Genomic DNA, 16222 nt, shown 5'->3' with positions numbered 1-16222 from the left:
ATGGCAAAGGGAGCCACCAGCAAGAGCAACCATTGCCTGAATTTGAGCCTTTTCATTCTGCTGAGCTATCTGGGGACCACACTGCCAGATGGTGAGTACTCAGTGTCTACAGGGAGGGGGTTGAGTGACAGAACATGGACCTGGTTTAAGTCAGGAAGCTCACACCTGGGCTACAGGGAAGCTGCTAGAATTCTCTTTCTTTCCTTCAGTGACTTGGCACCTTGGCTCTCCATAGTTCTACACCACCCGGCCTTCAGTGGTTTGAAGAAGGAAGTCATGAAAAAGTTATGGCAGGGATGGTGTGGGAGGAATTACATGGATGAATTGCACAGCCGGCAGAATCAAGCATCTGGTGATGCCCCCCACACCTGGTGTCTGCGGGGAGATTAAACCAGTCACCAGGCTGGATATACTGGGGACAATGCTAGAATGTCAGGCAGGCTATGCTCTGAAGACTTCCTTCTCCTTGGATTCCTCCTAAGCCCCATGCAGGGACCTCTTTGTCCTTGAACTTTCTTTCCCACCATCCTGTGGTACTTCTAGCAGGTCACAACAGGTTCTTTGAGGGACAAGGTAGCCACACCACCCACTTTCTCACTTTTACTCCCTACACCCCTGTTTTTTTCATTTCCTCCTTTCGCTTCAATGTTTTGTTTTCAGGCAAGGCTTCACACTACCACTCTCACTATAGAATCAGAAACAATCCCTTGTCTCTTGTGTTCTACCAAATGCTGGGATTACAGGTGTGTGCCACCAGGCTCAGCTTCAGTGTCTGTGTGACTCTTCAGCCACCAGCCTGCTCTGCTCCCTTCCCTGCCTTTCTAGCCTTCCTCACTTTCTTATCCACTGAGTGTCTTTTAGACCCTCATCTAGCAGATGGCAATCTCCTGCCCAAAGACCACTCATTAGGAGCTGAAACACCTTGTCCTCTGGAGGCCCCTGGCAATGATTCTGGATGGGGACCTATGGAAACCTCTGCCCTTGGTCCCAGGCCCCATGTAATCTACCTCCTGGCTAGATAGCATCAGATAATGGTGTTTATTAGGCAGGAGTGGCTTCTTTAGTTCTGTAAACGTCAGACACTAAGTTTTTATTCAATCTGGTGGGCCTCACTCTATTTCTAGTTCTGCATCAGCTACTCAGTTCTGCACTTGGTGTGACAGTGGCAGAAGGCAACAATCTGATGACTGAGCAGCAGATTTGTCCTCAAACCTAGATTAGGGTGTTTCCCATGGACCAGTATTGGTGCCCATCCCCCCAGAGTGTCCTCAAGAGTATTCTGATAACTGCGTCTTTCCCAGGCAGCACTGGGTTCTATGCTGCCTGTGAATCTGGGTCAGCTAGAAATAACAGAAGGAGGTCCTGGGTTTAAAGGCCTTTTGGTCTCCCCATGGCTGTCCAATGCATTCTTTGGATACCATAGAGCACAGAGGACTGTCCTTAAAGCCTAAAGTGCTTGCCAAGGGAGAGGTGGAGAACTGACCTCAGTCTTTTTTTCTAGGTGAGATAAGATGAGATAAGATTTACAACCATCTGGAGAACACCAGATGCTCTGTCAGTCAAGAGTCCTTGTCCCTTCATCCTAGGGAGCTCTCAACACATGAGTGACCTGTTGATTTTTCTGCATCAGTGTCTCAATTCTGGATACCTTGTCTGACTGTGATCTGTCCATCTAATACCCTAGTGGGAAATAGCTCATCTCATGATGCCTTCCTGAGGCCTGATGGTACTTCCAATAGCCCCCAAACCAAATGCCACTCTGTCCCAGAGCCCATTACCACCCTAGGATCCAGGCTGGCTTCTACCCAAGCAAGGTGATGCTCCAATTACAAACTGCCCAGGGCCATTTCCTAGGCTTAACTCCTCTTGCTGATAGATTGTTCCAGGCTATAGAACACTAGAAGGAGATCCAGTCTTGCTCTTCATGGGTGTATTATCTCAGAATGCCTTCAACCTACAAGAATAGAGAAGAACAGGTATAACTGAGACTCTGTGACCTACAAATACTTCAGTTTTGACATCATTGCTGTATTAGTTATTTTCTATAGCTACGATAAAACACCATAAAGAAGGAAGATGTTGTGGGCAGATAGCTTCAAAGGGACAAGAGTTCATCACCATCACAGCAGGGAGCACAGCAGCAGGCAGGCATGATGGCTGGGACAGCGATCTGAGAGCTCACATCATAAACCTCAAGCAAGATGCAGAGATGGAGAAATGGGAATTGCATAGGTTTTTGGGTTTCAGAGCCACATTCCCAATGATCCACTTCCTTAAGTAAGATTACACCTCCTTAATCTATCTAAACAGCTGCTACCAACTGGGTAGTCAAAGACCAGAGCCTATGCAGGAGAGTTTCCTTTATTTTTATTTATCTTTTAATGAATTATTTTATTAATTTACATTTCAAATGATACCCCCTTCCTGGTTACACCTCCACAAACCCCTCATTCCACCCTCCCTCTCTTCTCTCCCCTTTGCCTCTATGAGGGTTCTCCTCCACCCACTCATCCACTCCTGCCTCACTGCTTTAGAATGCCTCACTGCCCCCTGTGCTGGGGCATCAAGCCTCCTCAGGACCAGGGGCCTCCCTTCCCATTGATGATATAAGGCTATTCTCTGCTCCATGTGTATCTGGAGCCGTGGTTCCCTCCATGTATACTCTTTGGTTGATGGTTTAGGTCCTGGGAGTACTGGGTGGTCCAGTTAGTTGATATTGTTCTTCCTATGGGATTGCAACCCCCTTCATCTCCTTCAGTACTTCCCCTAGAACTTCCATTTGGGTCCCTGGGCTCAGTCTGATGGATGGCTGTGAGTATCTTCGTCTGTATTTTTCAAGTGCTGGTAGAACCTCTCAGGGAACAGCCATACCAGGCTCCTGACAGCAAGTACTTCTTGGCATCAGCAATAGTGTAGGGGTTTGGTGTTTGCAGATGAGATGGCACCCTAGGTAAGACAGTCTCTGATGGCCTTTCCTTCAGTCTCTGTTCCATTTTTTGTCCCTGTCTTTCCATTGTACAGGAACATTTCTGGGTTAAAAATTTTGTGATGTGTGGGTGGCTTCATCCCTCAACAGGGTCCAGTTTCAATCTACTGAAGGTGGTCTCTACATGTTGTATCTCCTCTTTGTTGGGTATTTTTGCTAATGTCATCCCCATTGGGTCCTGGGAGTCTCTCACTTCCCTGGAGTCTAGGACCAGTTCCTCATTACCCACTGCTACATGCTTCTATTCAATTTAATGATCCTTTGGACTTCTCTCCTGTCCCTTCCAAAGACCGATCTTGCTCCCTTTTTTCTCTCCTCCTCCTTTTTCCTCCCATGTCCCTTTCTCCCTCTATCTCCTGTGATTGTTTTGTTCCCTGTTCTATGTAGGATTGAAGCAACTACAGTTTGGTCTTCCTTATTCTTAAGCTCTGAGAGTTTTCTTTAAACTACCACTGTAAACATTCACAGTAGCATCGAGGGGTTGTTCCTGAGTGCCAGGATAATAGTGACGGGAGACAGAAAAAAAATCACAGCATTTGCTGTGGAGATGCGTGGTCTCTACTTATTGGGGCCTGATTGATCCTCTTAGGAAGTCAATCTGGGTATTTGAGGTGGTTCACTTTTAAATTGTTTGAGATATATTTTTATTTTATGTGCATAATATCTTAACTTCATTATGCACGTGTACCATGTGTGTGATTGGTGCCCCTGGAAACTACGACAGTGCATAGGAGCCCCTCTAAAATGGAGTTACAGGCATTTGAGAACTACCATGTGGTTGCTGGGAATAAATCTAGATCTTCTGCAACAGCAACAAGTGCCCCTAAGCCCTGTGCCATCTCTCTGGCCTCTGTTGTATAGTTTTACACGGTTGACACAGCAGCTTTCATCTGTAGTGGACTTTTTCATATGTAATGGACTTTATTCCTGGGGCTCCTTTTCTCCTCAAACTATACCTTTTGTGTTTTTCCTTTCTCAGCTTGCTACTTTTCATTATAGATCTGCATAAGAGTGATCACTAACACCCACATGACAGTCAATACCAAGATATCTTGAAATATCTTCTGTCAAAGCCATTAATCCTAAACTCTTCAATTTAGCCTTAGAAAGTTTTTTTTTTTTCTTTTCGGGGGAGGGGAGGGCGGAGCCCAAAAGCAAAGACATTCTTCCAAAAAAAAAATCACAAAGATATTTTCTAGGACACTTCTCTGAAACCAATTATATCAGGCTGTGCTAATCTATATTTCTCTAGGCACCACTGACTTCCATGGTCTTACTCCTATGACCCATTTCGCTTTGCTAAAAATGTTTAACGTCTTTGCTAATTCAAAGTTCAAAAGTTGACATTCTGCCCATAAGCAGGTTGGTCAGGCTTGTCACAGCAATACCCCACTTCCAGGTACCAAGTTTTATCTTGGTTAGTGTAGTGGTTTGAATATGCTTGGCCTAGGGAGTGGCTTGGCTATTAGGAGGTTTGGCCTTGTTGGAGCAAGTATGGCCTGGTTGGAGGAAGTGTATCACTGTGGGGGTGGGCTTTGAGACCTTTCTCCTAGCTGCCTTAGGGACAGTCTGCTCTTGGCTTCCTTTAGATGAAGATATAGAGCTCTCACCTCCTCCTGCACCATGCCTGCCTGGATGCTGCCGTATTCCCACCTTGATGATAATGGACTGAGCGTCTGAACCTGTAAACCAACCCCACTTAAATGTTGTACTTTATGAGAGTTGCCTTGGTCATGATGTCTGTTCACAGCAGCAAAACGATAACTATGTTATCAATTAACTAAGTTAGTCAATGTCCTAACTAAGACACAGTGACCATTTAATTGGGGCTTGCTTACCTTCTCAGAGGTTTGGTCTTTTTTTTTTTTTCCCCCCTCAGGGTTGGGTGCATAGAGCACACAGTCAGATATGGTAGCTGAGAGTTCTACATCCCTACCTGAGGGCCACAAGAGGACAGAGACTATGGGTTGCAAACTGGTTTTTCAAACTTCAGGGTAGCTCCAGTGACCGGCTTCCTCTGATTTGGGTACAATTACTCCAACAAAGCCACAGTACGAATTTCATTACACATCTTTTTTTTTTTTTTTAAAGATTTATTTATTTATTATATGTAAGTACACTGTAGCTGTCTTCAGACACTCCAGAAGAGGACGCCAGATCTCGTTACGGATGGTTGTTAGCCACCATGTGGTTGCTGGGATTTGAACTCTGGACCTTTGGAAGAGCAGTCGGGTGCTCTTACCCACTGAGCCATCTCACCAGCCCTCATTACATATCTTTTGACATGGATTTCTCTGAGTCTTTTTATACACATTTTACTATGAGTTCTAGAGGTTCTAGATTCTGTATTTCATGTAGCATGGACTAGCCTCTGACCAGATTCCTAAAACACATGGGCATTAGCTCCAGAGAATTCTGGTGGTTCGCTGATGACTAAAAGTCTTGTGCCCAAAGCATGAGGGGAATGCTGAGTTTACACTGTCAGCTTCACAACCATGAGAACCTGAGCTGATCCTTGGGCCTCCTATAAAAGTGATGGGCATGGTGCTGTGTGCTTTTATTCTTAGTACTAGCAGGGAAGAGGCAACTATGCATAACTTTATTGTCCCCTACAGACCTCCACAGGCCCTGCATGCACATGGTACACAGATAGAAGCACTGGCAAATACTGTGCAAATACAATAAAAATAAATAAGCTCTGAGTCACTGGCAAGCCTGCCGAGTCTTCTTGGCCAGTCCCAAGCATCGTAGAGACCTTGTCTAATCAGTATTATTGTGTAAGATGTTGTAAAAATGTTTTTCTTACCAAAATATGGAGATCAGTGTGTAATACTTCCTTCTAAGACATTTGCCGTCGTCATCATCATCATCATTTTTTATTAGTGCAAATATTTGAAGTCAGGAATGCTTTCTTTAAGTCACCTTCATTACTCACTGTTCCTCATTTAGCAAAGCAGTTTCCTTTAATTAAACTTCTAAGTGGGTTTTCTTACAGATCACGAATGCATATTTTATCCTAATCTACCTAAGTGGAAAATTTGTGACTTTAGTTCACAACCCCAAAGTTAGTCTTGGGTTTCAGAGTACTTATGGTCTCCTCCACCAAGTCTGCTGGTAAGGGTCTACTTAGTGAGACGGAATCCCAGCCACTCAAGGAGAAACTCAAGCCTTAGTGGGTTAGGACAGGCAAAGTAGAGTAGGGGTGAGGTAGGGAGAAAACAGGAGGCAGGGGCAGAGATAGGAAGGGAAGAGGAAGCTGGCTGAAGGGAACAGGAAAGGGGTCTCCAAACCTGCATCACTGTACTTCACAGCTAAAGTTTGGGGGAAGGAGAGAGGAGAGAGGAAAAAGGTTGTTTTTTTTTTTTTAACATCTCTTTCTCTTTTGCATTTTAAGTTCAATTACATTGTATACGTCTAATGATTTCCTTTAATAAAATAGTATTTAACCTTATGTACAAGTGCTCATACAAATACAGGGCACAGAATATGCAAATGCCTCATCAGGTCTTGCCTGTTTCCTTGTGCAGTCTGCATAACAGGAGAGCTCTAGGATACTGTGTCCTCTTTGGCTATTAGTGAAAGTCTGGGAAACCAGGAGCCATAAGTGTGCTGGGTAAAAGAACCTAAGGAAGGGGAGAAAGATGGGCCTTCAAGCAGGTCATGGACAGGTAGAGCTCTCACCCTGAGAATGGATTAGGTGAGTGGTTTAGCATCGGAGAAGCTGAGATCTGATGCCCAGCAGTGTTGTGTGAAGGGTACAGTGGGAGCAGGGATGAATGCTGAGCTCACAGCTGGCAGCTCCCTTTCCATGCCCAGCTGCAGGCTTACTCCAGGATCTTTCCTGAACACCAGGCTCCATGTTGAATGTACCATGTGTTCTAGGATGCCTCCTTACCTTCTATGTGTTCAGCTAGGTTTTCATCCCCAGGAACATGGTTGCTATTGGGCATATTTTATACTTCAGTACTTGATATTAGTCACTCAAAGTACTTATAAGATAAATCTCCCTGGTGACATATGTGCATCTGAGCAGTCCTACTGCTCAGTCCTAAGACAGTTAAAGATGGCACAGAATTAAGGATCTGGAAACTGGTGGAGCGCTTGATTAGAGGCTTCTCTTCCTGACCCATTTCCTGTCAGATGGATTCTGAGTACTAGAAACCCATGACTCCTCTGGACCCTTGCTCCCACTTTGGACCTCACCTGCATGTATCTATCATAGGTACAGACTCTCTAAGTTGTGAATTAACTTTCAACTATCGTACTCTACATGGACAGTGCTCAGTGAATGGAAAGACTCTCCATGATTTTGGTGATAAAACACATGAGGGAAATGCTACTAAGATGTGTGCTGATTTGACCCAAAACCTGACAGAGATTTCAGAAGTGATGAGGGACCTGCAATCAGGTAAGTATGAGACAGAAGGCAAAGGTAGACATGATAAATGAAAGAGAGGAAGAGCAGAGCACATGAAGGAAGAGGGTTGCTGAATTATTTGCATAAAAGAGCTGAATATTTTTCCCTACCTAGAACTAAATGGTATGGATTGTGTAAGCAATGGCAAGCCAAGGGGAAGGATTACAGATCCTAAGTGTGCAGAGAAAGCCTGGACCATTGGGGGAGTGATGGTTCTATAAAGGTTAGAAGATGATGTTGTGTGTCATTTGTAGGTAAAGATGCCTTGAATGTCACCACAAAAGCTCAGTATAATCAAGGAGAATTCATTGATGGATTCTGGGCCATCAACACTGAAGAACAGCATAGCATCTACTTTTATCCACTTAATATGACCTGGAGAGAGAGTCATTCTGATAACAGCAGTGCCATGGAGCAGTGGAAGAACAAGAACCTAGAAAAAGCTATCAGAAATGTCCTCATGGTAGATTTCAGTAGCTGCCTCAAAAAATTGTTGCCACGCTTTAGAGAAATGCCAAGTAAGTAGTTAGGTAGATTGTCACAAGGAACAACCACAGGGTGGAAAAGACATGGCAGTTCTCTTGAAAATTTTGATGACTTCCTCATTTGGATGAGAGCATGTGTGCATAATGGAAATCTGATAGACTGGGTGAGTGATTCATTGGTGGTCTTCCTGTCTGCAGAGCCAGTGATGACCCAGTCTTTCTCATTCCCTGTTAACCAGTGGCCTAGGCTCTACATGGCCTGCTAATGAGCCCCAAGTCTGTGTGCATCACTGTAAACTTCCAGCCTTTTCTTCTCAGTTATAGCTGCTCTTCCACCAACTCCAAGATCAATTCTGAAGACCTCATTATCTTTCTCTGGCACAATTGAACAACACCAATAATGCCAGCTTCCATTAAGTTCTAACCACAGTAAAATATGGCACAGTTCGTTATAGTTCATTAGACATGTGCTTTCTTCGGGAGTCAAATAAACTGTGTAAGGATGTCTTACACACACATCCTATTCATCTTTCTCTGTAGGGTCTGGGAAAAAGGTTATCCACATGAGTTCCTTGGGATGCACAGGGAGAAAGAGTTGATGATGGAGGTATGTTGTTTTAGCTATATCCTTATTTTATTCTGATTTTTTTTTAAAGAATCAACAATAAAGGTGCCGGATACCATCCAGTGTACAAATGCCACTCAGATTCATCCTACAGTGAATAACCCCCAACATAATTCTGACACCCATGGTCTGTGTGTCACCTGGATCGTGATTATATGCATAGGAGGATTAATGTTATTCATGATATTCGCTTGGTGTATGCTGAAGAAAAAAAAAGGTAAGGGACAGATTGGGCTCTCATCTTTTTCTTTGTCATACTAGTTGGGTAAGGACGTATTATATGGGTCCCAAAAGTCTCAAAGCCTGTCCATCACAGTGGCTGTTGTCCACTAAAATGATACCTCTGCTTAGTACTGAGCCTCAACTCCACAGTAATGTTGGAGATGAATGTCATCAGGCATAGGAGGTATGCAGAGTCCACACACCTCTGTGGTCAGAGGAAGGATGAAACAGGAAATTTCTCAGGAGAGGACAGAGAACCCAAGGACCAAGGATCCAAATAAGATACAAGAAAAGCTGAAATGAGGTGATCCCTCCTCAGGTCCAACAAACCTTCCCTTAGGCTGTGATGAAAGTCTGTTTGCTTTTTGCCAATGGCATGATCCAGTGCAAAATTTCTTATACCTAGGGCCAAGTCTGTACATTAGTAGCTAATGGCTTAGGACAGCCCTTATGACAAACTGATCAGAATGAGCAGACTATTCAAGGAGTTGTCATTGTGGGACAGTCCTGTAATCCCAGCACTCAGGAGGCTGATGCAGAAGGATCACCAAGTTCAAGGTCAGCCTGGGTGGCATAGTCATATATTGTCAAAAGATCAAAGAAAACAACAAAATCTATTCATTTAACTTGATCACTCTGCTTAGCCACAATTCAGTGCATGTGGAACTATGATTCCAATGTCTCTGTTCTCTGAAGTTGAAGTCACCTGTGTCTATGCAGGTAAAGTGAGCCGTGAGCCCACTGCTGTCATTGTTAGTCTAGAGTAGAAATACAGACTTGTGATGAAGATTGACAATGTATTAACTATTTTAGTATGTTCTAAAATTTTTCCTTATAAGTATAGGTTGATACATCTAATGTCAGGCAACATATCAGATATTTAAATCAATATTATTATTTTTGAGTAACATGCTGCATAAAAATTTCTAACTCTTATAAGACCTACAATTCTCATTTGTGAAAAGGTGAGACAGATGGATTGCCACAAGAATTCAAGCATGAAGTGGAGTATATTCTAAGCTAAAGACCATCTTGGGGAATAAAGTGAAGCTTTTCCCACAAGGAACCAAGACAGGAAAGTAAAAAGGCCACCAAAGATAGAAACACTGCTATATTTTGCTAGACTTTCATATTTGCTGATTTTTCAAGTTTTCTGTGTTTTATTTTTATTCACAATCATTGTTTCAGTACACTCACAACTTCAAAAACACCTGAACTATTATCATACCACAGCTTATAGTAGCAGAAAGATCTAGAAGGGAAAATGAAAGAGAAAAGAATTGAGCAGCCGAGTTGCATGGTCTGTGATGAGGGGGAGTGTCTGAGAAAAGAAGAGTGGGGTGCTGCAGGTGATGCCCAAGAGTACATAGTAATCCACACCCCTTTTTTCATAGGTGCTCCCTGCTGCTCCTCTTCCTCCGCAGTCCTCATTACCAGCTATAATCAGGTGACTCTTCAACACATTCCTGTGGCTTCTCCAGCAGAGGAAACGTATTTCTGATGACTTCTCAGAAATCTGTGCTGTTGTCTTCGGATTAGACTGTTATGAAGCCATGAGAGTGGGGGCTGTTAGAACCTCACACACCAGTGCATCAGAGTGCACTAGACTGTTGCTTTAGGGACTTTCTCTTGCTCTGTTCCTTTTCTTTCTCACTCTTACATGTTAGCATTGTGTAGATCAAGCTGGGAATGGCTCTAAATTACTCCTCATTGTACAAAACAAGAACTTGCCCTGGGTGACTCTGTTTTACAAGCAGCCATTGGCTACCTTCTGAGGGCAATGCAGATGTTGGGTGACATGGCACCTCATTTTCCACACAGACACACACCAGCCCAGGACCATCCATGATGGAAAGGCTGGTAATTACATTAATCCCCAATGTAAAGATGTGTCACCTACACTCTTATGAAAATAAGTTGAACACAATGAGCACATGAATATATCAAACCATATCAGTTACCAGCTCTGAGGATTTATCTCACCCTCACCTGGACCACTGAAGTGGTCACCTAACCCTGAAGTGCTCATAGCCTCCACAAACTTGCCATCTGTCCTTTTGTGTGTCAAGGAACCTGCAGCAGAGAACTCCTGGCCATCTTAAGGCTTCAGCTCCATCCATACTGCTTGAATCACTGTCTGTCAGTTGCTCTGCTGCTCCATGCTGATGTGGGTGTACATCTCACCTGCTGGATCCTGGTGTCCTCCACCTTACCTCTGCAGTTCACTCAGTCTGAGGACTAGTGCAGCCGTGCAACTTTCCCCTAGCTTCCTTAACAGCTCCTCTAACCACCTGCATTGAGTCTGTGTGACTAGAATCCCTCTATCTTTGCCTCCAGTTTGGTCTCTGTGAACTCTACTGACAACTCATTCACTCTTTAAAGTCATTCTATGATCTAAGTACATATGATAACTGTGTGGTGTACAATGTGTGATCTGAGAGTTTATATAGTTTCTAAGACTGGAGTAAAAGGGCAAGGAGTTGGCCAGTTTTCAAAGGTAATTAGGAATATATGGCAAGGACAGCCAGTGATTTGGATGGAGCTGGTAAATGAAGACACAATTTAATGTGAGCACCTGTTTTCCTGGCATAGCTCACTCAGGATTTCACTCACAATATTATAACCGTCTAGTGAGTTAACTGTCCACTTGAAAAAAATCAGAAATCCACAATGTTTTTAAACAAATGAAACGTTGAAAGAAATTCATCATCCCTACCAGAACCTGGTCAACACAGACTAAGCTTGCTCCACTCGTCCAGTGGCTGTCTCGCACCACAGTGTAACCTCACACTGTTCAGGGTGATAGCTGAATGGTGCATTAAGAATAGGGGAGCCTTCCATCCATCCTCTCAGGAGCGGTGGGTTAGCAAAAATAAATAACAAAGCAGAAAAAGAAGTGAGCAAACCTCAGATCACACATCTATGATTATTAGTGCATACGATGAGTATATTGCTATACTACAGTACGAATTTATACTCTTAGAAAACTAAGAGAAATGTTAACGTCCATAAGAAAGAGGAATAACAGACTAAGGAAATGCTAAATCCTCACAAGGTGCTGCCTCTATGGATACACAGAACCATAGAGCCCAAATATGAACATGTGACAGTGACAGTCCTAGACTAGTCAGCACTGCCATGCCAGGAACTACCGGGGACGTGGCATAGGCATAGAAATGTCACATTCAGCGACTGAATATTATATATACACTTTAGTAAGGAGCAAGGGACAAAGAGACATCTCAGTCACATAGTGCTTGTCCCTTACAAGCATGAGGACCTGAGTGTCCTCTTCAGAACCCATGCACACTGTGGTGGCACATGCTTGTCATCCCAGTGCAGGGGACAGCAGGAGAGAAGTGCATCTCTGAGGCTTCCTCCTCAGCCTGCATAGCTGAATTGGTGACTTCCAGTACGGACTGACTCAAAACACAGTGTACAGGGCATCCTGAGGAGAGACATCCAAAAGTAATGTGTAGTCTACATACGTATGAATATATGAACGAGCATGCACACTTGTGTATATACACACACAATAAAGATAGACACTGTGGACCCAAACACACTTAGTGACTTCTCCAGAGGCAATCTTCCTGAGAGGGAATGAGTGTTTTTAATACTAGTTATGCAATATTGCCTGGCCTTCTTTTCTGGGCCATTTTTATGTTCGTATTTGAATAGGTAAGAGGGAAACAGCTCACGTCTTCTTAGCTAATAGTTTTCATACAACTCCTATTCAACTACTCGCCTTTAGTTCCAGGATGGGGAAGGATTCACCTTCTAATTGTGTGAGGCATCATAAGGAACTGAGTGAGACTCCAAGCAGTAATTATGGTTGATAAAAGAGAATATTTTGATTTTATTTTAAAGGGAGGGACCCTTTGAGTGTGTATTGCTGTCCTGAAAGATGGGCAGATCATGTCATGGAAAAATGATGCAGATGCATCCTTTTGGAATGGCTCTACTGCTGAGAATGGAATATTGAGAGCGCTGTCTGGACTGCTGAGTTCTCATAGTGTCATAAGACCGTAAAACTTAAGAAGGGATCGACCTAAATTTTGCAGAGGGGAAGGGTGGTTGTTGCATGAGGTTGAGGGTCAGCCTCTGACATCACTCAGAGGTCAAGTGGTCCTCAGTGCTGACAGATAGGTGTTGGTGTCGATGGTAGAGATGGATATCCCTGCCACAATGCTATCTCTATCTCAGTGGCTTCTAATCTAAAGGATATAAATCCCACTGAAAGATTAAGTGATACCAGCTAAAGACACCGCAGAATAAAACACGGAATATATTTTAAGCAGGAATAAAGAATTGTAATCCTCAGTGATTAAAGGGGAAACCATCCTTTGGAAGTTTCAGGACAGGCAAGAGGTATGACAATAGTAATTGAGGATGAGAAGAAATTCCAGAGGGCTTCATAACCTGACATAAGGACCTCAGATTAAATCCTGTTGTAATTTTGGCTTCTTGTTTTCCTGGAAGGTATAAAACCTGAACACAGCAAACCTTCCCATGTTTTGTGTTTCACAAGTGGGTTTAGATGTACAACCTTATCAAGTATTACAGTGTCATTGGTTAATGTGCCTTTTCATACCCAGCTTCAATAACCTGGAGACATTGCTCATATAATGCTGATATTTCCTTTTTTCTTCACAAATTTAAACTGTGCAATGTTAGATTTGCTTGCATCTCATGAATTAAAGGAAATTTTAACTAAGCTTGCATATTCTCTTGCTTCCTTATCAGCCAACTTTAGTTAAATGCTTGGGGGGTGAGGGGGTGGGATATTATTATGTAAACATTCCCACATAGCATCTATCTGAAGGTGGAAAACAGATACATCAAATCAAATACTGAGGGTACAGCTGTGCCTGGCCACAAACCAATACTTACACACACACACACACACACACACACACACACTCAAAACATTTCATATGTGAACAAGAGTTTACAGAAAGTCCTCAACCTAAAAAGTTACTCACTAAGTAGATCTTCAAAGATGGGAGAAGCTGGAATGCCATAGGTCCCAAGATATATTGTCTTGGGCTGACTTTAGCCCGCTTAGCATCCACTTATTGCCTTCCTTCTTATGTGACCTAACATTCTTGTGTCTATTAGATACATCCTTAGACTTTATGAACAGACCTTCGAGATTTCCCTAACCCAGTAGCTAAGAATTTTATCAGATAACATTTGAGGCCCACAGTTGGAGTTTCCCAGCCTGTCTGTAACCCATCAGCCTGATGTAACCACCTATGTACTTCAAAGATAATTCATTCATGACTTCCTTGTGTCTTTCTATTAAAAGTTCATAAACTTGCTGCCAGGTAAAATTGTGGGTCACCTAAATCTGTGGTCTTGATAGATTGGCCATAGCCTTTCAAGTTTGTCTCCAGAAAAAAAGTATCTTTTACCCATTTGAGGAATGGTTTTCCCTTTTTACACATGGAAGCATCTCTCAGCACTGTAAGAGGAAACATGAAGACCACATACCATGATTAGTTTTCATCAAAGTGCACCCTGAGTAGGGACAAGGTGAAAAGTGGGAGACTCAGCATAGAGCTCATGTAGAACCTTGGAAAGGAGAGAGTGAAGTCAAGGAATGAAGTGAAGCCTCTTAGAGTGACTTGGGTTAGAGAAGAAAGCCTTTTTTAGTATTGGCAGGAGATATTTCAGGGAGGAAGGACAGCTTCTAATTGTTCCCTAAATACCTCTACAATGTTCCACAGCAAGGGTGAGGGAAAGCCCACATCTAGGCAGCAGAAGGAGTGTATGAGTGTAACCTGCAGGCTGAGACTGAGAGGGGAGGGAGAAAGTATAAAGGGAGGTCCAAGGGTGGGAGGATGGAAAGAAGTGTCAAGCAGAGGGAGGCTGGTGGCAAAGAAGCCAGAGTTTGAGCAGGCCTTAGTGGGAGGATCTGCAGTGTTACACAAGGCAGTTCTCTCACACCTGAGGATCCTTTCACACAGCTAGGAAGGCTTAGTCGTAAGGATTAGAGAATCCTTTCCTGAATCGTGATCAGAGAGGTGTGATTGCAGGTACAGATGGTATGCCAACATGAAGACAGTGCTCTCAGTTTGAGAATGGATACTAAAGAAAAACTGTGTTTCAAAGAAAATAAGTGTCTTCTGTCGGATAGTCTGAACATCAAATCTAGCCTGTTTTTGAGAATATAGCCTGTGGTGAGTTAGAAGGCACTATGGTCAACAGACAGAGCTGGCCCCACCCAAGAAGTAACACTGAGACTGAAAGTACCCACTGAGATGCCAGTGCTCATGAACCATGCCTCCTTTCTGGGCATCCTAAGAGAAGGACCCTCCTGGACAATGGCACAGAAACTTAGCTTCTCTGCAGAGATTAACTGAGCCTATGGATTGGCAGATTGACATCAAACATGTACTCTGGAAACCTGCAACCTAAAATGGACTACAAGTCAGCTCTGAGGCTGTGCTGGTGAGTTTTATGTCAATTGCTCACAAGCTGGACTTGTTAGAATGGAGGGAATTTCTACTAAAAAAAATGCTTTTATAATATTGAGTTGAAGGCAATCCTATAAGGCACTGACTTATTTAATAATAGATGTGGAAGGGCCCAGCTATTGTTGATCAGACCCCCACTGGAATGGTGGTCCTGAGGTCTGTAAGAAAGCAGACTGAGTTAGCAAAGGGGAGCAAGGGAGTAAGCAGCACCCTTCTCCCTCCCCCTTCTCCTGCACCCTGGACTCAGTTTCAGTTTCTGCTTGAGGTCCTGTCCTGACTTCCTTCAGTGATAGACTGTAATGTAGAATTCTAAGCCAAATAAACCTTTGCATTCCCAACGTGCTTTGGTCATGGTGTTTCATCACAGCAGCAGTAACTCCAACTAGAACAGAAATTAGTACAGGGTTATTGGGCATTGCTGCCACAGACCTGATGACACACTGTGGGGAAGAATTGGGGAACAGTTTTGAAACTTTAAGCCAAAAAAGTCACTGAGTATTGAGAGCTCAGTGAGCTGCTGTTCTGTAACAGCTTGGAAGAGAAGCTACTGAGCACATCTCAGATGATGGAGGCCTGGCTTGTGAAGTTTCTGAGGGAAGCAAAAACTCTACTAAATCATTTGGGCAAAGAATCTGTGGTATCTGACCACCTGGAGCCGAAGAATCAGAAAAGTAGAGCAAACTTTTGCTTTGCTTGGACAGTGAGTGCTGTCCCTGGGGCTGAAGCATCAGCGGTGAGTAAGAAGAGACCAAGATCACTGAGGGAAATATTCTATGAAGGGTTTCCTGAGAGTCAGCACACAGAAGCTGTGCTCTAAACAGGGCCTAGGTGCCAGCTGAAACTGGTATTGTGTCATAGTCTCCCAAGTGGTGTGGTTTGAGGCACGGAGGGGTCACAAAGAGCAACTGAAGCTCAGCACTGTGAAAGGAAAGGAGAGGGCAGTAGTGAGGGTGCAGCATCAGGAGCTGTCAATTCCCCAACATTGAAGGAATCAAGAAGGGAAGC

The 16222-nt window shown here is 43.6% G+C and overlaps 1 protein-coding gene across 1 annotated transcript; it reads left to right on the top strand.

The window, feature by feature from the left end:
• Positions 1-15950, top strand: LOC110288985 (histocompatibility antigen 60b-like; the record flags this gene model as incomplete). The annotated part of the gene is made up of 6 exons (XM_021155202.1): positions 1-91; positions 7209-7394; positions 7658-7921; positions 8545-8730; positions 10130-10226; positions 15749-15950. Coding segments are annotated over exons 1-6 (1026 nt in total), but the record flags the coding sequence as incomplete, so codon positions are not given.
• Between the last annotated feature and the right edge of the window lie 272 nt (positions 15951-16222).

The sequence above is a fragment of the Mus caroli genome, unplaced genomic scaffold (assembly GCF_900094665.2).
Source record: "Mus caroli unplaced genomic scaffold, CAROLI_EIJ_v1.1 scaffold_11759_1, whole genome shotgun sequence".
NCBI lineage: Eukaryota > Metazoa > Chordata > Mammalia > Rodentia > Muridae > Mus > Mus caroli.
This window is presented reverse-complemented; position numbering and strand designations above follow the sequence as displayed.